The sequence below is a fragment of the Heteronotia binoei genome, chromosome 19 (genome assembly GCF_032191835.1).
Source record: "Heteronotia binoei isolate CCM8104 ecotype False Entrance Well chromosome 19, APGP_CSIRO_Hbin_v1, whole genome shotgun sequence".
Lineage (NCBI taxonomy): Eukaryota > Metazoa > Chordata > Lepidosauria > Squamata > Gekkonidae > Heteronotia > Heteronotia binoei.
This window is the reverse complement of record NC_083241.1, coordinates 39,277,746-39,300,509: the sequence shown is the minus strand read 5'-3', so window position 1 is coordinate 39,300,509 and position 22,764 is coordinate 39,277,746. Positions and strand designations below refer to the sequence as shown.

Here is a 22,764-nt window from a genome sequence, read left to right as displayed (position 1 = left end):
TTCCCACTCCTCCACTTGCAGCTGCTGGAATGGTCTCGGGTCATCCATAGCTCTTGCAAGAGTTGTCCTTGAAATGGCAGTTTTCTGTCAGAGCTCTCTCAGCCCCCCCACCACCACCACCTCACAGAGTGTCTGTTGTGGGGGAAGAAGATAAAGGGAGATTGTAAGCCGCTCTGACACTCTGATTCAGAGAGAAGGGCGGGGTATCAATCTGCAGTCTCCTTCTTCTACAAAAAAAAGCCCTATTACCCAGTCTAGACAGTTGGCATCAATGACAGCTGCTTTCTCCCCTTTTCCCTTTTGCAGTTCAGATCGGCTCCCTTTTGACTGCACGAACAAACCAGTCAACGGTCGACACCATGTCACTTTCTGCTGTGCAGAAGTCAATCGCGGCTGGTCAAGTTAAACCTGATTGCTAGCTCTTGGTTTCTGTTTTGTTTTTTTTCCAGTCCCTTGGTCCTTAATTAAACTGCCAGGATGCTGAGTTCCGATTGCACAAGCTGATTGACTGTGTTCACTTTTCTCCCCCTGAAGAGCTCATTTTATCCCCCCCCCTTGTATCTCCTTTTTTTTTAAGTGCAGTGGTAATAAAACACGGTCTTCCGAAAGGCCTCTGCATCTTCTTCTTTTTTTTATTGCCCGAATGTCGGATTATGCTGAAATGACTCACTTTTCCAAGAACCATTTTGGCAGCATCAAAAAATAATGAAGTTATGTTTCCTGCCATTTTCCCACATCCTTTGCAAAGTTCAGTTACAGCATCTTCACTTATCCTTATCTTACCCCTCAGGGATATAAGACCATCAGAAAAGCGCTGCTGGATCAGGCTAGGGGTTCATCTAGTGCACGGTGTAGTGGTTAAGTGCACGGACTCTTTTCTGGGAGAACCAAGTTTGATTCCCCACTCCTCCACTTGCAGCTGCTGGAATCGCTTGGGTCATCCATAGTTCCCCACAGGTGGTGTCCTTGAAAAGGCAGTTTCTGTCAGCACTCTCTCAGCCTCACCTACCTCACAAAGTGTCTTTTGTGGTGGGGGGGGAGGCAAAGGAGATTGTGACCACTCTGAGATTCAGAGTATAAGGCAGAATATTAATCCAATATCTTCTTCCTCGCATAGAGGCGAGACCTTCATTACGAAGAGCCCTGCCGAAAGAGGTAAAACTACAGAGTACCCGCACTCGGGCTTTCTCTGTAGTGGACTCCACACCTATGGAACCAGCTCCCGGAAGAAACGCGGGCCCTGCGGGACTTTGAACAGTTCCTCAGGGCCTGCAAGACCATTCTTTTTAGGATGGCCTACAACCGATTAAGAGAGAGACTGCTAAGGAAAAAAAGGAAATTTACCACCTGTTTTAATAGCACCAGGATGTTAATTTTATTAATTTTAGAATTTTAATTAAATTGTTAAATTAGTTATTGTTTCGAATATTATTGTACTTAATGTATTGATTTAATGTTGTTAGCCGCCCTGAGCCTGCTTCGGTGGGGAGGGCGGGATACAAATAAAATGATGTATGTATGTATGATGGATCAAACCAATAGTACATCAAGTCAGCATCCTGTCCCACACAGTGGACAACCAGTGCCTCTAGAGGGTCAACCACAGGGCACAGAGGTTGAGGCCTTCCCCAGATGTTGCCTTCTACCTCTAGGATTCAGAGGATCAGTGCCTCTGAACACGGAGGATCCCCTCAGGAATGGTGGCTCAGTGGTAGAGCAACTGCTTGGTAAGCAGAAGGTCCCAGGTTCAATCCCCGGCATCTCCAGCTAAATAGGGTCCAGGCAAATAGGCATGAAAAAAACTCAGCTTGAGATCCTGGAGAGCCACTGCCAGTCTGAGTAGACAATACTGACTTTGATGGATCGAGGGTCTGATTCAGTAGAAGGCAGCTTCATATGTTCATGGCTCATTCCCCTTTATCTGAGAGCCAGTATGGTGTAGTAGTTAAGTGTGTGGATTCTTATCTGGGAGAACCAGGTTTGATTCCCCACTCCTCCACTTGCACCTGCTGGAACAGCCTTGGGTCAGCCATAGCTCTTGCAGGAGTTGTCCTTGAAAGGGCAGCTGCTGTAAGAGCCCTCTCAGCCCCACTTGCTCACAGGGTGTCTGTTTTGGTCGGGGGGGGGGGGAGGTAAAGGAGATTGTGACTGCTCTGAGACTGAGATTCAGAGTATAGGGTGTGATATAAATCCAATATCTAATCTCCTTTAAAGCTAGTTATTCTCAGGGCCTTCACTGCATCCTCAGGCAGTGATTTCCATACTTCAGTCACTCTCTGTGTAAAGCAATCGGTTTGCCCTTTCAAAACCTACGGCTTCCTTGGATGCCCTCAAGTTCTAATATTTTGGGAGGGGGGATTTCTCTTTGTGCTCTCTCTCTGCCCCTTCATCATCTTGGTCCCCCTCCTCTTTTCTAAACATTGTGTTTGCTAAATCCAATTGGTTGTGTGCCGTCATGATGTCCATCCCACTCACAACGGGAACACTAATGAGGCAACCCTCAGAAAGAGGGAAATCAGATGCTTCAGAAAGTGGCTTTGTGTGTTAAGTGCCATTAAGGTGGCTTCTGACCTATGAATGAACGACTTCCGAAATGTCCTGTTGTTAACGGACTTGCTCGGGTCTTGCAAATAGATGGTCCTGGCTTTCTTTACTGAATGGTAGTACTAAAGAAATATTGGTGCCTATCAAGTTGTTGCTGTTCTTTTAAAGATGGCTTAACAGTGCCATACTGTAGCCACCATTAATTTATATCGGTTTTAAATTGTTTATTTAACTTAAACTTATGAATTTGTATTTTAACTGTAAGTTGTTGTATTATTTGTATTTTATTGTTATATCATGGTATATGTATCATGTCTTGTGAGCCGCTCTGAGCCTGCCTTGGCGGGTGAGGGGCGGGATATAAATAAAAATTTATTATTATTATTATATTCCTGTGCCACTTTACTAGTGTAAACTCATAACTTTAGATAGACTGGAGTGACTCTGTATAGAATTGCATTGTAAGAGATTGAGCCAGGGAGGGAGAAGGAAGGAAGGAAGGAAGGAAGGAAGGAAGGTAGGAAGGAAGGAAAGGAAGGAAGGAAGGAAGGAAGGAAGGAAGGAAGGAAGGAAGGTGATGGGAGGGAGGGAGGGAGGGAGGAAGGGAGGATAGGGAGGGAGGGAAAGAGAGCAGAGAGAGAGAAAGAGAGAAAGAGAGAAAGAGAAGAGAGAGAGAGAGAGAGAGAGAAGAAAGAAAGAAAGAAAGAAAGAAAGAAAGAAAGAAAGAAAGAAAGAAAGACAAGAAAGAAAAGAAAGAAAGAAAAGAAAGAAAGAAAGAAAGAAAGAAAGAAAGAAAGAAAGAAAGAAAGAAGAAGAAAGAAAGAAGAAAGAAAGAAGAAAGAAGAAGCTGAAGACCTTCGTCAAAGACCTACTTTTGAGTCCTGTGTTTTAAAATCTTACTGGTCGGGACAAAGCTATAACTCCGACACACACAGATTGTGCCTGACAGTTTTAATGCCACTGGAAACAGCTTGCGCTAAACGCTCCAAACACATCAGCCCTTATTTTCTGCAAAGACGACCTTTGCATTTGAGATTTCGGGGAGGCATCTAAGAACTGCAGCCTCTGTCCTCCATAAGCGGTGTACGTGGAGGATCGGAGAAATCGCATGCTTCAGGCGCTTTCATTCTCATGTTCTTGCCTTTATTTAGGGAACCTATTTTAAAAAACACTCAAGTGAAAACCATCCCAAAAGTCAACTAAATTAAAATACAGCAGCCAAATGTCCCAGCAACCAAGGAGGAGGAGGAAGAAGAAGAAGAAGAATTGATTTCATACTCCACCCTTCACTACCTGAAGGAGTCTCAGAGCAGCTTACGATCCCCTTCTGGTCCTTTCCCCACAACAGACACCCTGTGAGCAAGTGGGGCTGAGAGAGTCCTGAGACTGCTGTAACTGGGGAGAGATGGTGGCTCATTGGTAGAGCATCTGCTTGGGAAGCAGAAGGTCCCAGGTTCAATCCCCAGCGTCTCCAACTAAAAAGGGTCCAGGCAAATAGGTGTCAAAAACCTCAGCTTGAGACCCTGGAGAGCCGCTGCCAGTCTGAGTAGACAAGACTGACTTTGATGGACCGAGGGTCTGATTCAGTAGAAGGCAGCTTCATATGTTCAATGTTCAACTGGCCCGAGGTCACCCAGCTGGCTTCATGTGGAGAACTAAGGAATCAAACTGGGTTCTCCAGATTAGAATCTGTTGCTCTTCACCACTGCACCAAGCTGCTCTCTTAAAAATGATTGAGATCTTATGTGGTGCTGAGAGGGTTGAACTATTTTATCTACTTACTGACTTACTTACTTACTTATGTATGTGGTAGCTCCTGTTTCACCCCAGCGGGATGCCCCAAACTGGCCTAGCAGCTCCTCCAGTGCCAAGTCCTAAGTGAAGTTATACCCTTATAAGCCCATGGATTTCAACGGCTTTAGAAGGGGGTAACTCTACCTAGGGGTTGTGGCTCAGTGGTAGAGCGTCTGCTTTTGGCATGCAGAAGGTGCCAGGTTCAATCCCCGGCATCTCCAGTTAAAAGAGATCTGGTAGTAGTTGATGGGGAAGACCTCAGCCTGAGACCCTGGAGAGCTGCTGGCAGTCTGAGTAGACAATACCAACCCTGATGGACCAAGGGAATCTAATTCAGTATAAGGCAACTTCATGTATCTGGACTTCTTGGAGAGGGCTGTGGCTCAGTGACAAAGTATCTGCTTAGTACGTGGAAGGTTCCAGGTTCAGTCCCCAGCATCTCCAGTTAAAAGAGATCTGGCAGTAGATGATGAGAAAAGACGTCTCTGCCTGAGACCCTGGAGAGCTGCTGGCAGTCTGAGTAGACAAGACCGACCTTGCTGGACCAAGGGAATGGTGGCAGAGCATCTGCTTAGCATGCGGAAGGTCCCAGGTTCAACCCCCGGCATCTCCACTTAAAAGGACCCGGGCAGGAGGAGATGGGAACGGCCTCAGCCTGATACCTTGGAGGGCAGCCACCGTTCTGTGTGGATAATATCAACCATGCTGGACCAAGGGTCTGATTCAATATAAGGCCACTTCAACCCCAATTGTTGGACTGTGTCATTTGAGGACGTTGTTGGCCGGCAGAAGGGCCAATTTGGTCAAAAAACGGGAAGAAATCAAAAACATACAGAATGCTTTAAACACATTTTTTTTTAAAAAAAAAAAAAAGACTTTGCTGCATTTGGGCACTGGTTTTTAAGTGCAGGAAACCCCATCGGGCAGCTTTGCACAGAAAACATTATTCAAAAGGGGGGGGGGGATAGGTTTTCCCCGAGATCTCTTGGAAGTCAATCAGAGCCAACAGGTGCGGTAAATTAACTTGCAGATCCGCTTCCTTAATTAGTCAATTTTGCAGAAAAAGTTTTTAATTGGTGTCCTCCACACTCTCTCCTGCTTTCCAGCACTTCCTGGACCGGCGATGTTTAAATACTTTGCTCTAGCGCCTGTTGCTGTGAGGCCAAGGCCTTGCACATGACAAATTGAATTAATATCCCTCTCCAGTTATTTTTCCCCCCCCTTTTTGACAAAGGAGACAGACCGCGAATGCGACCTGACAGGGAGAGATTGGAGCCCTCTGTTCAAAAGGATGGCAACGGATCAAACAGAAAAGAAACCGTTCCTTCAGGAGAATGCTTTTTGCTGCAACAGAAACCATCTGGAGAGAATCTCTGAACGCCGGCTGCAAGCTGAGGGTCATGCAGGATGTCTCTGTCATTTGCAGCCTCCTTTCGCTCAAAAATGAGTTTATGAAAGGGTGACACGATTATTGGAACAGTTACCACTGCATAGACCCAGGACTTTTTTGTAGCAGGAACTCCTTTGCATATTAGGCCACACCCCTTGATGTAGCCAATACTCCTGGAGCTTACAGAGCTCTTCTTACAAGGCCTACTGCAAGCTCTTGGAGAATCGGCTATATCAGGGGTGTATGGCCCAGGGGTCATTTTGTAGGAAAATAGGGGGTGGAGCTCATTAGCATAACTCATTAGCATATGATGCCCCCCCACCTTCCAAAAGCAACCCAACGCAAGAAAGGAGAGCCCTGGGTGAGCGAGGCCTGCTTGAGCTGGCTAGAGATCCAGCCAGCTCAAGAAGGCCTCGTTCACCTGAGGCTTTCCTTGGCCACCCCACCCACAGTCAGAAGGCCAGCAAGCCACTGTCTGCCCAAAATCACATAAGAAGTGGAGAAAGGGTGGTGTGGGCTTCTCCAGGGGTTAATGAGGGCTGCTGGGGGTGTGCAAAGCCCCTGGTGGTTGGCTGGCTGCCCGCTCTCTTAATCCAGGAATGGTTATGCAGCTGCACCTACTATTCAATGGAAAAGCTAGGTAGGGGGGGGAGGAGGGGGAACCCTCAGAAAGGTTCAGGAGCTGAGCTTCTGTGAGCTCCTGCTGACTCCAAGGCCTGGTGTGTCCTAATATGCAAAGGAGTGCCTGCTACAAAGAAAGCCCTGCATAGACCTATCCGGACCTGTAGAAGCGGAGGCTGCAGCAGTGATACAATCGACGTGGTGAATAAAATTATGCAGACGGTGGGGGAAATGGACAATGGGGATTTGATTCCCTTGCTCATAACACTAGAACTTGGGTTCTCCCAGCAGAGCTGATGGGCACTAGATCCAGGGAAGATAGGGAGATAATAGTTATTGAAAACCTGGCATCACCTCTCTCATTAGGACTGGTGCATTTGAACCGGTTTTTAATTCTGTTTTCCCAAGCTGTTCTGGAATAACGCAACTCTTTGATTACCTGTCTTACTTCCCATTGAGAATTAGACTAGATGTTCGATACTTTTTAAAAAAAACTGCTTTCTTTTTCTGGTGTTTGCAAGCATTTTAAAATGATCAAAGATTTCAGGTTTTCACGGCTGATAACATCATTAGGGTTTGTAGAATCTTTCGGGCTCAAGTGCCGTGTTCTACTGGAGAAAGTTTTCCTTCCAGACGTTTCGTTCTCAGCTGCAGAGAACATCCTCAGTGGCGTTGCAGCCGGAGCAGGCACTCTGACCTTCTTGGCTGCTGTGCATTGAGTGGGGCCAGGGCTGCTGGAGAGCTGCTATTTCTAGGCTGGGGGGGGTGTGGTGAAAGGGCAATTGGTTTGTGGATGTGCCCATTGTTTGGTGGGGCTTCCTGGAAGGGTAGTGATAAGGAAACTGGCTGTTGAATGTGCCCATTGTTCTGTGTTAATTGCTGGGAGGGTTGGAAGGGGTGTGAAGATAAGGAAGATGGTTGTTGACTGTTTTGATTGTTCTGTGGAATGTGCTGGTTGTTCTGTGACTTTCTGCAATTTATAGTCTGTAGGGTGTTTTGCAGAGCTGGGTACCAAGACTGGTGGATGGAAATGCCTTCTTCCTTTTCGTATGTCTGGCACAAACAGGTAGATGTTAATACTTGACAAGGTCTGTCAAGGCAGTCTTTTCGCAGTATCTGACTGATGGCCTGCAGTTGAATTTAATGTCTCTATAAGCAGTGGACTTCGTTCCTTTTTAGTAGGGCTGCCCAATCCAATTCAAGAAATATCTGTGGACTTTGGGGGTGGAGCCAGGAACAAGGGTGCGACAAGCATGGCTGAACTCCAACGGGAGTTCTGGGCATCACGCTTAAAGGAACCGCACACCTTTTAAATGCCTCGACCTCTATTGGAAATAATGAAAGAAGGGGCGCCTTCTTTTGGGGCTCATCGAATTGGACCCCTGGTCCAATCTTTTTGAAATTTGGAGAGTCTTTTGAGGAGAGATACCGGATTCTATGCTGAAAATTTGGTGCCTCTACCTCAAAAAGCAGCCCGCCAGAGCCCCAGATACCTGCAGATCAATTCTCCATTATACCTTATGGGAATCAGTCTCCATAGGGTATTATGGAGTGCCCAGCAGACATTTCCCTCTCCCCTTCCCTTTCTGATGACCCTGAAGCGGGGGGAGGACTTCCAAACCAAGGATCCCCTGCCCCCATCTGGGAATTGGCAACCCTAATTTGAAGAAGTCGCAACAGGCCAATATTGAAACCAAGTTTAAATTTTTGTCAGCCTTTATAGCAGGAGTCCCCAACATGGCCATCACTACATCCTCCGGCAAGGTCAGTATTGTCTACTTAGACTGGCAGCAGCTCTCCAGGTTATCACCTTTCCCTGCCCACCGCAGCACAAGGTGCTTCACTGTGTGAGTGAAGGGAAGCATTGGCAGCCATTTTGTGGTTGGCTCTGCTGCCCGTGGCTGCCATTTTGTGTCTGTGCTCAACACGCTGTGTCAGAATTCCAAAGGCACCCACACAAATTTGCTCAGGAGGCCTGCTTTACGGTGACAGGACACCTGTTTCTGGTTGATTTTTGGAAAACTCACCATGTGTAGCCAAATGTTGGTGGTTAAGACCTGGTTCTTTTCATCCTGCAAAAGGGAGGAAAGGGAACAAGTCAACATTCGCATTAAGGAAAGGTAGAGCTAACAGCTGTCACAGAGAAGTGAAGAATTCCTTTTCATTCCGCTGTATCTTCCAAGCCCAATGTTCGCTCAGCAGTGAGAAATGTCTGCTGGGCGCTCCATTACTTCCTATGGAGATTGATTCCCATAGGGTATGATGGAGAATTGATCTGCAGGTATCTGGGGCTCTAGAGGGGCTGTTTTTTGAGGTAGAGGCACCAAATTTTCAGCATAGCATCCAGTGCCTCTCCTCCAAACAGCTGCCAAGTTTCAAAAAGATTTGGATCAGGGGGTCCAATTCTATGAGCCCCCAAAGGTGTCCCATCCTCCATTATTTCCTATGGAAGGAAGGCGGTCCCTTTAAATGCGGTGGCCAGAACTCTTTTTGCAGTTCAATCATTTTTGTCACACCCACCCCTGCTGCTGGCTCCACCCCCAGAGTCTCCTGTCTCCACCCCCAAAGTCCACAGGTATTTCTTGAGTCGAACTCGGCAACCCTTCCTCCACTGGTCTTTCCAATCCCTTTGAATGTCTATCAACCGGACAAGACATCCTCTTCGACAAGAAAAGTTCAAGACACCATCTTGGGCAATCAGGAGTTCATCAGTAATTGGAATTTACATAAGACTTTCATGCATATCCTGTTTTGGACTTTCCTTTGTCAAATGACCAGACTTCCCCATTGCCAATTACATTTACGTAAGTGTACGTCCTGTTTGTGTTTCTTCGCCAAGAACTTCTTGACCTTGACCTCACTATTCTCTTAACTTATTCCCAGAATCTCCTCCTAAACTTGGCTTCTTCCCTTAACACTCTCTCCTGACATCTGTTTTAGATCTTGGCATCCATTTTGAATTCGCATGAGCTTTTGGCCCCGCTCCCTAAATAACTACCAAAGATGGGCTCTCCTTCTTTGGAGGTTTTTAAACAGAGGCTAGATGGCCATCTGACAGCAATGCTGATTCTGTGAACTTAGGCAGGTCATGAGAAGGAGGGCAGGAAGTAGGGTTGCCAATCCCCAAGTAGGGGCAGGGGATCCTGCAATTTGGAGGCCCTCCCCCCGCTTCAGGGTCATCAGAAAGCGGGGGGGGGAGGGAAATATCTGGTGGACACTCCATTATTCCCTATGGAGAGCTATTCCCATAGAGTATAATGGAGAATTGATCCGTGGGTATCTGGGGCTCGGGGGGGGGGCGTTTTGAGGTAGATGCAGCATAGCATCCAGTGACTCTCCTCAAAACACCCTCCAAGTTTCAAAAAGATTGGACCAAGAGGTCCAATTCTCTGAGCCCCAAAGAAGGTGCTCCTATCCTTCATTATTTCCAGTGGAGGGGAGACATTTAAAAAGTGTGTGGTCCCTTAAATCTGATGGCCAGAACTCCCTTTGGAGTTCAATAATACTTGTCACACCCTTGCTCCTGGCTCCACCCCCAATGTCTCCTGGCTCCACCTCCAAAGTCCCCAGATATTTCTTGGGCTTGGCAACCCTAGCAGGAAGACTTGCTTGCATCAGTGCTTAGTTCTTGTGGCTCTTTCTTACACACCTAGGGAAATGATGATTTGCCACTTTGGGGTCAGGAAGACATTTTTCTCCAGGCCAATTTGGCAAAGGATCTTGGAGGTTTTTGCCGTCTTCTGGGCACAAAGCATGGGTCACTGGGGACCTGTGTGTGGGCGGGGAGATATTTGAGAATTTCTTGCATTGTGCAGGGGGTTGGACAAGATGACCCTGGAGGTCCCTTCCAGCTCTATGGTTCTATGGGAGAAAAGTTCTAAGGGAGAAAAGTACTTCTTTCTCTACTTTCTCCATCCCATGCATTATCTTGTAAACTTCTATCATGACTGAGGGGTGACGTGATAGAAGTTTACAAGATAATGCATGGGATGGAGAAAGTAGAGAAAGAAGTACTTTTCTCCCTTTCTCACAATACAAGAACTCGTGGGCATTCGATGAAATTGCTGAGCAGACAGGTTAAAACGGATAAAAGGAAGTACTTCTTCACCCAAAGGGTGATTAACATGTGGAATTCACTGCCACAGGAGGTGGTGGCGTCCACAAGCATAGCCACCTTCAAGAAGGGGTTAGATAAAAATATGGAGCAGAGGTCCATCAGTGGCTATTAGCCACAGTGTGTGTGTGTGTGTGTGTGTGTATATATATATATATATATATATATATATATATATATATATATATATATATATTTGGCCGCTGTGTGACACAGAATGTTGGACTGGATGGGCCATTGGCCTGATCTAACATGGCTTCTCTTATGTTCTTATGTTCTTATGATTCCACCATGGCTCAGCCTTATGCTATGAAGGCCGCAGTAGCTGGAACTGCCCCTAGGCTAATTTTGTTTATTTGCTTTTATTTTATCATATTTATTTCCTGTCCTCCCCAAACGGGCTCAGGGCGGCTGAGTTTTCACACTCTAGATACTCCAGGGATTTCTTCCTCACTTCTAGCAACATAGATTTCACTAAACTATAAGCGGAGACCAGTCAAGATAGTTTCCCTACCAGCTCTGTAGTGTTTTACTGATAAAATAGTCTTAATGTGAATACGACGTGGTATGTTTCTTTTCTACCAGCAGTGTGAATCAACTAAAATCAGATACTGTGCTTCTGTAGTGTTTCTATAGAATTTCACAGCTAAGTCGGTGTATATCTATATGATCAAACACAATACTTTCTCAGAACTTTGCGGGGCTCAGTGGTAGAGCATCTGCTTGGAAAGCAGAAAGTCCCAGGTTCAATCCCTGGCATCTCCAAAAAAGGGTCCAGGCAAATAGGTGTGAAAAACCTCAGCTTGAGACCCTGGAGAGCCGCTGCCAGTCTGAGAAGACAATACTGACTTTGATGGACCAAGGGTCTGATTCAGTATAAGGCAGCTTCATATGTTCATATATGTTCAACTAAACGCAGAGCTAATTGTAAGTAACGTGTCACAGCCTTATATGTACTTTAAATCCTATAAATGAAAGAGGCTGAAGTCCGTGTCCCTTCAATTTCAGCCTGAACCTTCCATTCACCTCGCTTTCCCCCTCCCGGATCTTCTGAGAAAGCCAGTTAATTGTTTAGAAGGCTTTCTTGTTAATTGTTCCTTGTTTACATAAAAAATCAACAGAACGTTTACAAGAACAAGATCACTTATCAAGAAGAGATAAGTGCCAAGAGTTCCTTCCAAGCTAGCAGAAAGACCCTTTCAAAGTTCATCCCTGATACAAGTTAGAACAGATCAATACCCTATAGCCAGGGGTGGCCAAACTTGCTGAATGTAAGAGCCTCATAGAATGCAAGGAGAAGTTGTGAAGGAAAGCTGGTGAAATGGATGCAGGACATTGGGCATGCCATAGACTGGGAAAAACTGTGGAAAGAAAGTATAAAATCCACAAGATCAGCCATTTTTAAAGAAAATCTCTATAAGATGGTGTATAGATGGTATACAACACCAGAGAAACTTGCAAAGATCTATCAGAATGTCTCCAATAAGTGTTGGAAATGCCAGAAGGTAAAAGGGTCCCTTTATCGTAGCAATGTCCAAAACTGAGAACATATTGGGGCCAGATTCATAGCTGGCTCCAAAAGGTACTAAAAAGATACATTAGCCACCAACCTGAGATGTACTTATTAAACATATGCCAGAAAGACATCCCAAAGCCAGTATATAGATTTCTAGTGCAAGCAGTCACGGCGGCCAGAATAGTTTATGCGAGAGGTTGGAAAGTCAAGCAGATACCTAGACTAGAAGAGTTTGTACAAAAACTCCTTGAGGTAGCAGAAATGGACCACCTATCAGTGAGATTAAAAGAAGGCAATGTACAAATGTGTGAACAAACATGGCAACCGTTGTATGTCTGGTTAAAAACGACATGAAACTTAACTCTTGTCAATGAGAGCAAAATAGATATGTGAAAATAAGAATAAGATGGAAATAATTTTGGTAAAGTTCATAGTATGGTAGGAAATGTGAATACTTGATTAATAGTAAACATATTACACTAAGACGCAATTTAATTTAGATTTAGAGTGCGGATGTTTGAACTAATCAATTCTTACCATCACTCTCCAGTTGGATGTTATGTTTTGTCTTATGGTTGTATTGTCATATCTGTTGGCCTGTATAGTATATTTGTTTTGTATTGTTTTTGGTTGTTTGTTTAGTATTTTTGTATCATTAACAATTGTCAATAAAATTATAAAATGCAAAAAAAAAAAATAATGATGTAAGAGCCTCATAGACTAAATGTCAGATTTTTTGAGAACTGCAAGACATGAACATCAGATGTTTGAAAGCCATAAGACAGAAGAAGAAGAAGATGAAAAAGATATTGGATTTATATCCCGCCCTCCACTCCGAAGAGTCTCAGAGCGGCTCACAATCTCCTTTACCTTCCTCCCCCACAACAGACACCCTGTGAGGTAGATGAATATATTGGATTTATATCCCGCCCTCCACTCCGAAGAGTCTCAGAGAGGCTCACAATCTCCTATATCTTCTCCCCCCACAACAGACACCCTGTGAGGTAGATGAAGATATTGGATTTATATCCCGCCCTCCACTCCGAAGAGTCTCAGAGCGGCTCACAATCTCCTTTCCCTTCCTCCCTCACAATAGACACCCTGTGAGGTAGATGAAGAGATTGGATTTATATCCCGCCCTCCACTCCGAAGAGTCTCAGAGCGGCTCACAATCTCCTTTCCCTTCCTCCCCCACAACAGACACCCTGTGAGGTGGGTGGGGCTGGAGAGGGCTCTCACAGCAGCTGCCCTTTCAAGGACAACCTCTGCCAGAGCTATGGCTGACCCAAGGCCATTCCAGCAGGTGCAAGTGGAGGAGTGGGGAATCAAACAAGAACAACTCCTATGAGAGTTATGGCTGACCCAAGGCCATTCCAGCAGGTGCAAGTGGAGGAGTGGGGAATCAAACAAGAACAACTCCTATGAGAGCTATGGCTGACCCAAGGCCATTCCAGCAGGTGCAAGTGGAGGAGTGGGGAATCAAACCCGGTTCTCCCAGATAAGAGTCCGCACACTTAACCACTACACCAAACTGGCTCTCACACTTAACCACTACACCAAACTGACAGGAAGGAAGGAAGGAAGGAAGGAAGGAAGGAAGGAAGGAAGGAAGGAAGGAAGGAAGGAAGGAAGGAAGGAAGGAAGGAAGGAAGGAAGGAAGGAAGGAAGGAAGGAAGGAAGGAAGGAAGGAATTCTAAATATATTCTCCATTGGCTGACTTGGCTTGGAGAAGTGATTTAAAGAGACAAATGACTTCTTCAAGCTGGCCAACAGGGTGGAGGGGACTTCGAGAGCCACACAATATGTGTGAAAGAGCCACATGTATCTCCCAGGCTACAGTTTGGCCACCCCTGCTACAGCTTATCAGGCTTTTAATACTTCTTTCTTTCTTCTTTCTCTGCAACAGCACCTACGAACCAAGTCCATCGACTATGAAAATATGAAAATCCTTAAATATGTATTCCCAAAAATCCAGTCTTTCCCCTCAATGAACCAAAAGCTCCTGGCAATAGTCCTTGTTTTGTACTAAACAGGAGGTGACGGCAAAAGACGATGCCGGGATCATTAATCCCCAGTCAGCGAGTTTATATCTCAAAGTCTTCCTAAGTTTCTATTTCACTCAGAACTGAACTGAACACATGTAACAGCTGCATTTGGATGTTGATTCTGGCAACGTGAAAAGGTCATTTTTGAAACAGCATTTTCCTCTGCGTGCGCAAAAAGGTGCCGAGATGCAAGGAGAGAGATTTTCTACAGCTCGAGGTAGGGAAGGCCTGAAATCTCAGGCTTCTCACATTCAGGCCTAATGGTATCTGAAAAACATGGCGATGCCGGGGATTGAACCTGGAACCTTCTGCGTGCCCAGCAGAGGCTCTGCCACTGAGCCACAGCATCTCCCCAGCACATGAATCTGCCCTATACTGAATCAGATCCTCGGCCCATAAAGGTCAATATTGTCTAATCAGCCTGTCAGCAGATCTCCAGGGTTTCAGGCAGAGGTCTTTCCCATCACCTCCTACCTGGTCCTTTGAAACTGCAGATGCCGGGGATTGAACCTGGGACCTTCTGCATGTCAAGCAGAGGCTCTACCGCTGAGCCATGGCCCCTCCCATAATATGCCAGAACACATGAAGCTGCCTTATACTGAATTAGACCCTTGGTTCATCAAAGTCAGTACTGTATGTCTATTCAGACTGGCAGCAGCTCTCCAGGGTCTCAGGCGGAGAAAAGTCTTTCCCATCACCTGCTATCTGATCCAATTAACTGGAGACCCATTAAACTGGAGATTTAACTGGGGATTGAACCTGGGACCTTCTGCATGTTAAGCAGATGCTCTACCAGTGAGCCACACGTACTGATTTCCCCACACAGCTTGTATGTTACTCAAACAGCATGCTACTTCAAGGATATGCCCAGCATCTACAGCCCAATACATTGCCATGCCCAGGGGTCCTCTCATAGAAAAAGATGTGCCGGAGCTCATTAGCACAACTCATTTGCATATGCCACACATCCCTGAGTTCATCGGAAGGTGTACTAAATTATAGCAGCTCAGCATCTACCTTAAAACGCTTCTTGAATTTAACATTGTCCTAATTAAAAACTTACTCCCATCCAGTGTTCCCTCGAAGCTGCAGAGTCTTGTGAGCAAAAATTCTACTTTGTGAGCTACTGGCATTAAAGTTGGGAGCTATTGCATAAGTTATTGTGCTCTGGGGTCATCCTTCCTGAGCTAAGGCTAAAAATCTGTGAGCTAGCTTGCGCTAACTCAGCTTAGAGGGAACACGGCATACTTTTTAAGATTACTTTCTCCTATGTGGCCACAGTGGCGTGATGAAGAGTTCCATCTGTCTGCTTGATATGTTTTGTTTACTTTCCCCTTTTTGGTAGGGAAAAAGAGTAGAAAGTTTGTCAGATCTTAAGAGTTCAGCAAACTTCCCACAGTGGGTTTGAACGCTGGAGCCCAGAAGCAAGTATTGAAAGGGGCAAGAAAGATTTAGATTTAGATATTGGATTTATATCCCGCCCTCCACTCCGAAGAGTCTCAGAGCGGCTCACAATCTCCTTTATCTTCCTCCCCCACAACAGACACCCTGTGAGGTGGGTGCGGCTGGAGAGGGCTCTCACAGCAGCTGCCCTTTCAAGGACAACCTCTGCCAGAGCTATGGCTAACCCAAGGCCATTCCAGCAGGTGCAAGTGGAGGAGTGGGGAATCAAACCCGGTTCTCCCAGATAAGAGTCTGCACACTTAACCACTACACCAAACTGGCTCTCCAAGAAAGAAAGAAAAAGCACAATGAAATTTAGAGGTTCTGGAGCTCCACTCTTGAGAGCTCCTACCCAAAATGAGGCCTGGCTGCACCACACTTTTTTAATTGCTCTTTGTGCAAATCAGTATTTCCTTGGGTCCATCTGGAAACATTTTCTCCTCCCTTCTCTGTACTTTGCATATCTGAAATTTAACAGGAACGGCACCCCAGACTTATGGGATGCCGTTTTCCCTTCCGTTTTCCCTCTCTCATTAGCAAACGCCAATTTCCCAGCCAAATGGTGATATAACAACTTGGGTGAAAATGGACTCCTTTCCCCCCCTAAAGCTTTGCGCCTGGATGTCATGCAAAAAAACCAACCCATTAGTCATAATCAGCATGCTGCTTCCTTGGAAGCTTTTCTTAATGGCTTCATAAAGGTGTTGGTTGTAACTGCCTGAGATTCGGAGCAATACCTCATCAGCGTTAATGGCCACATCGTTATTTCCAAGCCACACAAACATTTGTGCAATGCATCACCGACTAGAGCGTCCGCGCATTAAACCTCGAAGCACATGGAGATCCTACTTGCGCAGGCATAAATCCATACTGTCAGCCCTTGTGCATACGCCCGCTGGAGTTGCTGGTAAAAGCCTCATCGATTTTCCCCCAAGCTTGAACCCCGGGCCAAATTGGAAGGAATGAACTTGGTCTGGAGACCAAGTCCTATGAAGAAAAGTTGAAGGAGCTGGGCATGTTTAGCCTGGAGAGGAGGTGGCTGAGAGGTGATATGATCACCATCTTCAAGTACTTGAAGGGCTGTCCTAGAGAGGATGACGTGGGATTGTTTTCTGTGGCCCCAAAAGGCAGGACCAGAACCAAGGGGTTGAAATTAAATCAAAAGAGTTTCCAGCTCAACATTAGGAAGAACTTCCTGACTGTTCGAGCGGTTCCTCAGTGGAACAGGCTTCCTCGGGAGGTGGTGGGCTCTCCTTCCTTGGAGGTTTTTAAACACAGGCTAGATGGCCATCTGACAGCAATGAAGATCCTGTGATTTTAGGGGTGGGGGGTATTTGTGATTTCCCTGTCTTCCTGTGCAGGCGGTTGGAAGCCTGTTCCACTTGAGATCTCCCACTTTTATGCCTGATCTCCAGCTGACAGAGACCAGTGGCTACTTGGAAGGGTGGACTCTATGGCAGGGGTGGCCAATGGTAGCTCTCCAGATGTTTTTTTGCCTACAACTCTCATCAGCCCCAGCCAGCATGGCCAATGGCTGATGGGAGTTGTAGGCAAAAAACATCTGGAGAGCTACCGTTGGCCACCCCTGCTCTAGGGCATTGTTCCATGCTGAGACCCCTCCACTCCCCAAACCCTGCCCTCTCCCAGATCCTTCCCCAAAGTCTCCAGCTAGAGGCAAGCGGCCTCTGGGCGGCTGACAATCCATTCAAAAACATTCACGGTTGCAGCTTAAAGCGATAAAATAGCAATTTAAAACACATTTCTTAGGTGCTGTTCAACTTCAGTAAGGCGGGGTCTTTCTTTCTTCTGCCAGTGCTCCTATAATTATTGCAGTTCCTCAGCAGTGTAGGGTGGCAGCCATCTCCCCGCTTAGGCGTTGAAGGCTTGCCGAAACAGTTCCGTTTTACAGGCCCTGCAGAGTTGGGAAAGATCCCACAGGGCCCTTATGGCCTCCGAGGGCATTCCACATTTCTGGTGCTGCCACTGAGAAAGCCCTAGCCCATGCAGAACACAGTCTGGCCTCCCTTTGTCCAGGGATAGATAGCAGATTTTGTGTCCCTGACTTTAGTGCTCTCTGGGGAGCACATGGAGAAAGACAGTCCCATAGATAGGCAGGCCCTCAACCATATAGGGCTTTAAAGGTCAATACCAACACCTTGAACCAGACTTGGAACACAATGGGTAGCCAGTGCAGCTCTTTCAGCACTGATTGAATGTGCTCCCATCGAGGGAACATAAGAACATAAGAGAAGCCATGTTGGATCAGGCCAATGGCCCATCCAGTCCAACACTCTGTGTCACATAAGAACATAAGAGAAGCCATGTTGGATCAGGCCAATGGCCCATCCAGTCCAACACTCTGTGTCACATAAGAATATAAGAGAAGCCATGTTGGATCAGGCCAATGGCCCATCCAGTCCAACACTCTGTGTCACAGAAGAACATAAGAGAAGCCATGTTGGATCAGGCCAATGGCCCATCCAGTCCAACACTCTGTGTCACACAGTGGCCAATATATGTGTGTGCGTGTGTGTGTGTATATATACACCACTAATAGCCACTGATGGAACTCTGCTCCATATTTTTATCCAATCCCCTCTTGAAGCTGGCTATGCTTATAGCCGCCACCACCTCCTGTGGCAGTGAAGTCCACATGTTAATCACCCTTTGGGTGAAGAAGTACTTCCTTTAATCCGTTTTAACCTGACTGCTCAGCAATTTCATTGAATGCCCACGAGTTCTCATATTGTGAGAAAGGGAGAAAAGGACTTCTTTCTCTACTTTCTCCATCCCATGCATAATCTTGTAAACCTCTATCATGTCACCCCGCGGTCGACGTTTCTCCAAGCTAAAGAGCCCCAAGCGTTTTAACCTTTCTTCATAGGGAAAGTGTTCCAACCCTTTAATCATTCTAGTTGCCCTTTTCTGAACTTTCTCCAATGCTATAATATCCTTTTTGAGGTGCGGCGACCAGAACTGCACACAGTACTCCAAATGAGACCGCACCATCGATTTATCCAGGGGCATTATGATACTGGCTGATTTATTTTCAATTCCCTTCCTAATAATTCCCAGCATGGCATTGGCCTTCCTAATAATTCCCAGCATGGCGTTGGAACCCCATTAACAACCATGCTGCAGTGTTCTGCACTAGCTGTCGTTTCCGCGTCAGGGTCAACATTAGCCCCATGTAGAGAGCGTTACAGTGACCTATTCTTGAGGTGACCATAGTGTGGATAACCATAACACTCTCAGGCATTTCTTTGAGGACCCAGTGATCTAATCTGTCTTGTCTAGCAAAGCAGGCAACCAAGCCGAAGCAAAGACAAAGCATCTTCCCTTAAACCGGCTGGTTCCCCATTGGATCTTTCATCACTTAGAAAATTCAAAACGCACGAGTGTTTGGGGGCCGTAATAGCTCCCCCTTGGATTGCGGAGCCCACGATTCCCTCCCCCCAAAGCCCATCTTCTTTGCGATGGTTATCCAGCCGTTCAAAACATCTGCGCCAGCCAATGCTCCGCCACTGGTATGTCAGGGCTTGTGCTAAAGGGGTTTTTGGGCTATTTCTCATTGTGAGGAGGGAAAGATTGGCAGGTCTCCACTTCCAGGAGCTTTGTTCCCCACGGCTGCTTCTCCCGACAGCTTCATTTGGAAGCAAAAGGACAGACTTCAGGTTGTTAGCATCTCCCCGCGAACAATGAGCATGATGGATCCGTCTGGCAAAATATCAATCCTTCACATTTGTAAGGAAAAGGATAAATCACAGACGTTTGCAAGGAAGCCTAAGTTTCTTGGGGAAACGCTGAAATGTTTCAGTGGGGTTTTGGGGGGTTTTTTTGAACCACAAAGGTACAGAACTTGTTAGCAAGCAGGGAGATGGGGTTGCCAAGTCCAATCCAAGAAATATCTGGGGACTTTGGGGGTGGAGCCAGGAGACATTGGGGTGGAGTCAGGAGCAAGGGTGTGTTCAGCATAACTGAACTCCAAAGGGAGTCCTGGCCATCACATTTAAAGGGATCACACACCTTTTAAATGCCTTTCTGGGGCGGTGGCTCAGTGGTAGAGCATCTGCTTGGGAAGCAGAAGGTCCCAGGTTCCATCCCCGGCATCTCCAAAAAAGGGTCCAGGCAGGTAGGCGTGAAAAACCTCAGCTTGAGACCCTGGAGAGCCGCTGCCAGTCTGAGTAGACAATACTGACTTTGATGGACCAAGGTCTGATTCAGTATAAGGCAACCTCATATGTTCATATGTTCCATAGGAAATAATGAAGGATAGGGGCACCTTCTTTGGGGGCTCATAAAATTGGACCCCCTGGTTCAATCCTTTTGAAACTTGGGGAGTATTTGGGGGACAGGCACTGGATACTATATGAAACCTTTGGTGCTTCTAACACAAAAAACAGGGGCCCCCCAGAGCCCCAGATACCCACAAATCAATTCTCAATTATTTCCTATGGGAATAATTTTCCAAAGGGAATAATAGAGTTCCTAGCAGACATTTCCCTCCTCTCTCCTGCTTTCTGATGACCTTGAAGTGGGGGGAGGGCCTCCAAACCAGGAGATCCCCTGCCCCCACCTGGGGATTGGCAACCCTAGAAGAGGCTTGGGGACAGAAAGGCCAGCCTCCCGGTGGGACCTGGGGATCCCCCAGAATTCCAGCTCATCTTCAGACTGCAGAGCTCCATTCCCCTGGAGAAAATGGCTGCTTTGCAGGGTGGGTTCTAGGGTTGCCAGGTCCAGCTCAGGAAATATTTGGGGACTTTGGAGTGCTGCCAGGAGCAAGGGTGTGACAAACATGATTGAACACCAAAGGGAGTTCAGGCTGTCATGTTTAAAGGGACCGCACTCCTTTTAAATGCTTTCCCCTCATTGGAAATAAGAACATGAGACCATAAGGGAAGCCATGTTGGATCGGGCCAATGGCCCATCCAGTCCAACACTCTGTGTCACAGAAGAACATAAGAGGAGGCCTGTTGGATCAGGCCAGTGGCCCACCCAGTCCAACACTCTGTGTCACATAAGAACATAAGAGAAGCCATGTTGGATCAGGCCAGTGGCCCCTCCAGTCCAACACTCTGTGTCACATAAGAACATAAGAGAAGCCATGTTGGATCAGGCCAATGGCCCATCCAGTCCAACACTCTGTGTCACATAAGAACATAAGAGAAGCCATGTTGGATCAGGCCAATGGCCCCTCCAGTCCAGCACTCTGTGTCACATAAGAACATAAGAGAAGCCATGTTGGATCAGGCCAATGGCCCATCCAGTCCAACACTCTGTGTCACATAAGAACATAAGAGAAGCCATGTTGGATCAGGCCAATGGCCCCTCCAGTCCAACACTCTGTGTCACATAAGAACATAAGAGAAGCCATGTTGGATCAGGCCAATGGCCCATCCAGTCCAACACTCTGTGTCACAGAAGAACATAAGAGAAGCCATGTTGGATCAGGCCAATGGCCCATCCAGTCCAACACTCTGTGTCACATAAGAACATAAGAGAATCCCTGTTGGATCAGGCCAGTGGCCCATCCAGTCCAACACTCTGTGTCACAGAAGAACATAAGAGAAGCCATGTTGGATCAGGCCAGTGGCCCATCCAGTCCAACACTCTGTGTCACATAAGAACATAAGAGAAGCCCTGTTGGATCAGGCCAGTGGCCCATCCAGTCCAACACTCTGTGTCACAGAAGAACATAAGAGAAGCCATGTTGGATCAAGCCAGTGGCCCATCCAGTCCAACCAAGCCCCATCAGGAGGTCCATCAGTGGGTCCAGGACACTAGAAGCTCTCCCACTGTGCTCCCCCAAGCACCAATAATACAGAGCATCACTGCCCCAGACAGAGTTCCATCTATACACTGTGGCTAATAGCCACTGATGGACCTCTGCTCCGGATGTTCATCCAATCCCCTCTTGAAGCTGTCTATGCTGGCAGCCATCACCACCTCCTATGGCAGAAGGATGGTGGCCCAGCAGACATTTCCCTTCCCCCCCAAACACACACACTTTCTGATGACCCTGAAGCAGGGGGAGGGCTTCCAAATTGGGAGGTCCCCAGCCCCCACCTGGGGATTAAGCATACCTGGGGATTGGCAGCTCTACGTAGCCATGACAACATTTTGCAATCCGGAACACCTTAGAATTTCTTCACAAGTTTAAGAGCATTATATTTCCAGATTGCATGCATTTCCCAGAAATGAGAAGTAGTCCCACCTCCCTGAAGGGGCAAAGTCACCAGCTCTGGGTTGGGAAATACCTGCAGATTTTGGGATGGAGCCAGTGGAGGGTGGAATTTAGGGGAAGGGAGAGGCCTCAGCAGAGTATTTTGCCCTAGAGTCCACCCACCCAAGTAGCCAATTGCTTCAGCAGAACTGATCTTGGTTGCCTGGAGACCAATTGTAATAGGAGGAGAACTCCAGGTGCCAACTGGAGGATGACAACTCTGTTACTGGCAAAGAAGAAGATGATGATATTGGATTAATATCCCACTGTATACTCTGAATCTCAGAGTCTCAGAGCAGCTCACAATCTCCTTTACTCCCCCCCCCCACAACAGACACCCTGTGAGGTAGGTGGGGCTAAGAGAGCTTTTACAGCAGCTGCCCTTTCAAGGACAACTCCTGCAAGAGCTATGGCTGCCCCAAGGCCATTCCAGCAGGTGCAGGTGGAGGAGTGGGGAATCAAACCCGGTTCTCCCAGATAAGAGTCTGCACACTTAGAGCTATGGCTGACCCAAGGCCATTCCAGCAGGTGCAAGTGGAGGAGTGGGGAATCAAACCCGGTTCTCCCAGATAAGAGTCCACACACTTCACCACTACACCAAACTGGCTCTTGTTTTCCCATTTCTCCGTAAGAATCGCTTCTCAGAGAAAGTAGTTGTGTGTTTGTTTACCCATAAGGAGCAAGTTCTTCTTGGCTTAATGTCCAGCTGTAAATCAAAGAAGAATTATGGCTGAGAGCGGCTGGGGAGAAACAACCGGTCAACCCATTTAGCTGACGAGAGCACCATTTTAATTCACTCATTTTTTTTTTATCCTTCCTCCTTTGCCCCAGCTCTTTAAGGATTGGAGCTAACCCTTTCCACTCCATTATCCGTTGGCCAAGAAAGCCCTCCAAGTCTACCGCGGAGGTTAAATCGCTACACGGTTAACCGCAGGAAAAGGCAAAGACCCAACAATTAATGAAGAGAATGCGGTTGACACTAGGAAAGCGTAGGTCGTAAATTTCTATCGAACAGAGCTGATTGCTTGGACTTCCCCCCCACCACCACCACCACACACTAATGTATACTATAAA

The 22,764-nt window shown here is 46.8% G+C and overlaps 1 protein-coding gene and 1 non-coding gene across 2 annotated transcripts in view; one reads left to right on the top strand and one right to left on the bottom strand.

Moving 5' to 3' along the window:
- The window catches only part of CHRNA7 (cholinergic receptor nicotinic alpha 7 subunit), a 115,926-nt gene that overhangs the window by 48,556 nt on the left and 44,606 nt on the right, over positions 1-22,764 (bottom strand). The window contains exon 3 of the mRNA XM_060259935.1: positions 8,377-8,421. Coding sequence (XP_060115918.1) covers positions 8,377-8,421 — 45 coding nt within the window. The remainder of the gene's footprint in view (positions 1-8,376; positions 8,422-22,764) is intronic.
- On the top strand, positions 4,486-4,559 carry TRNAQ-UUG (transfer RNA glutamine (anticodon UUG)). The gene has a single exon. It is a non-coding gene; the product is annotated as a tRNA-Gln (tRNA).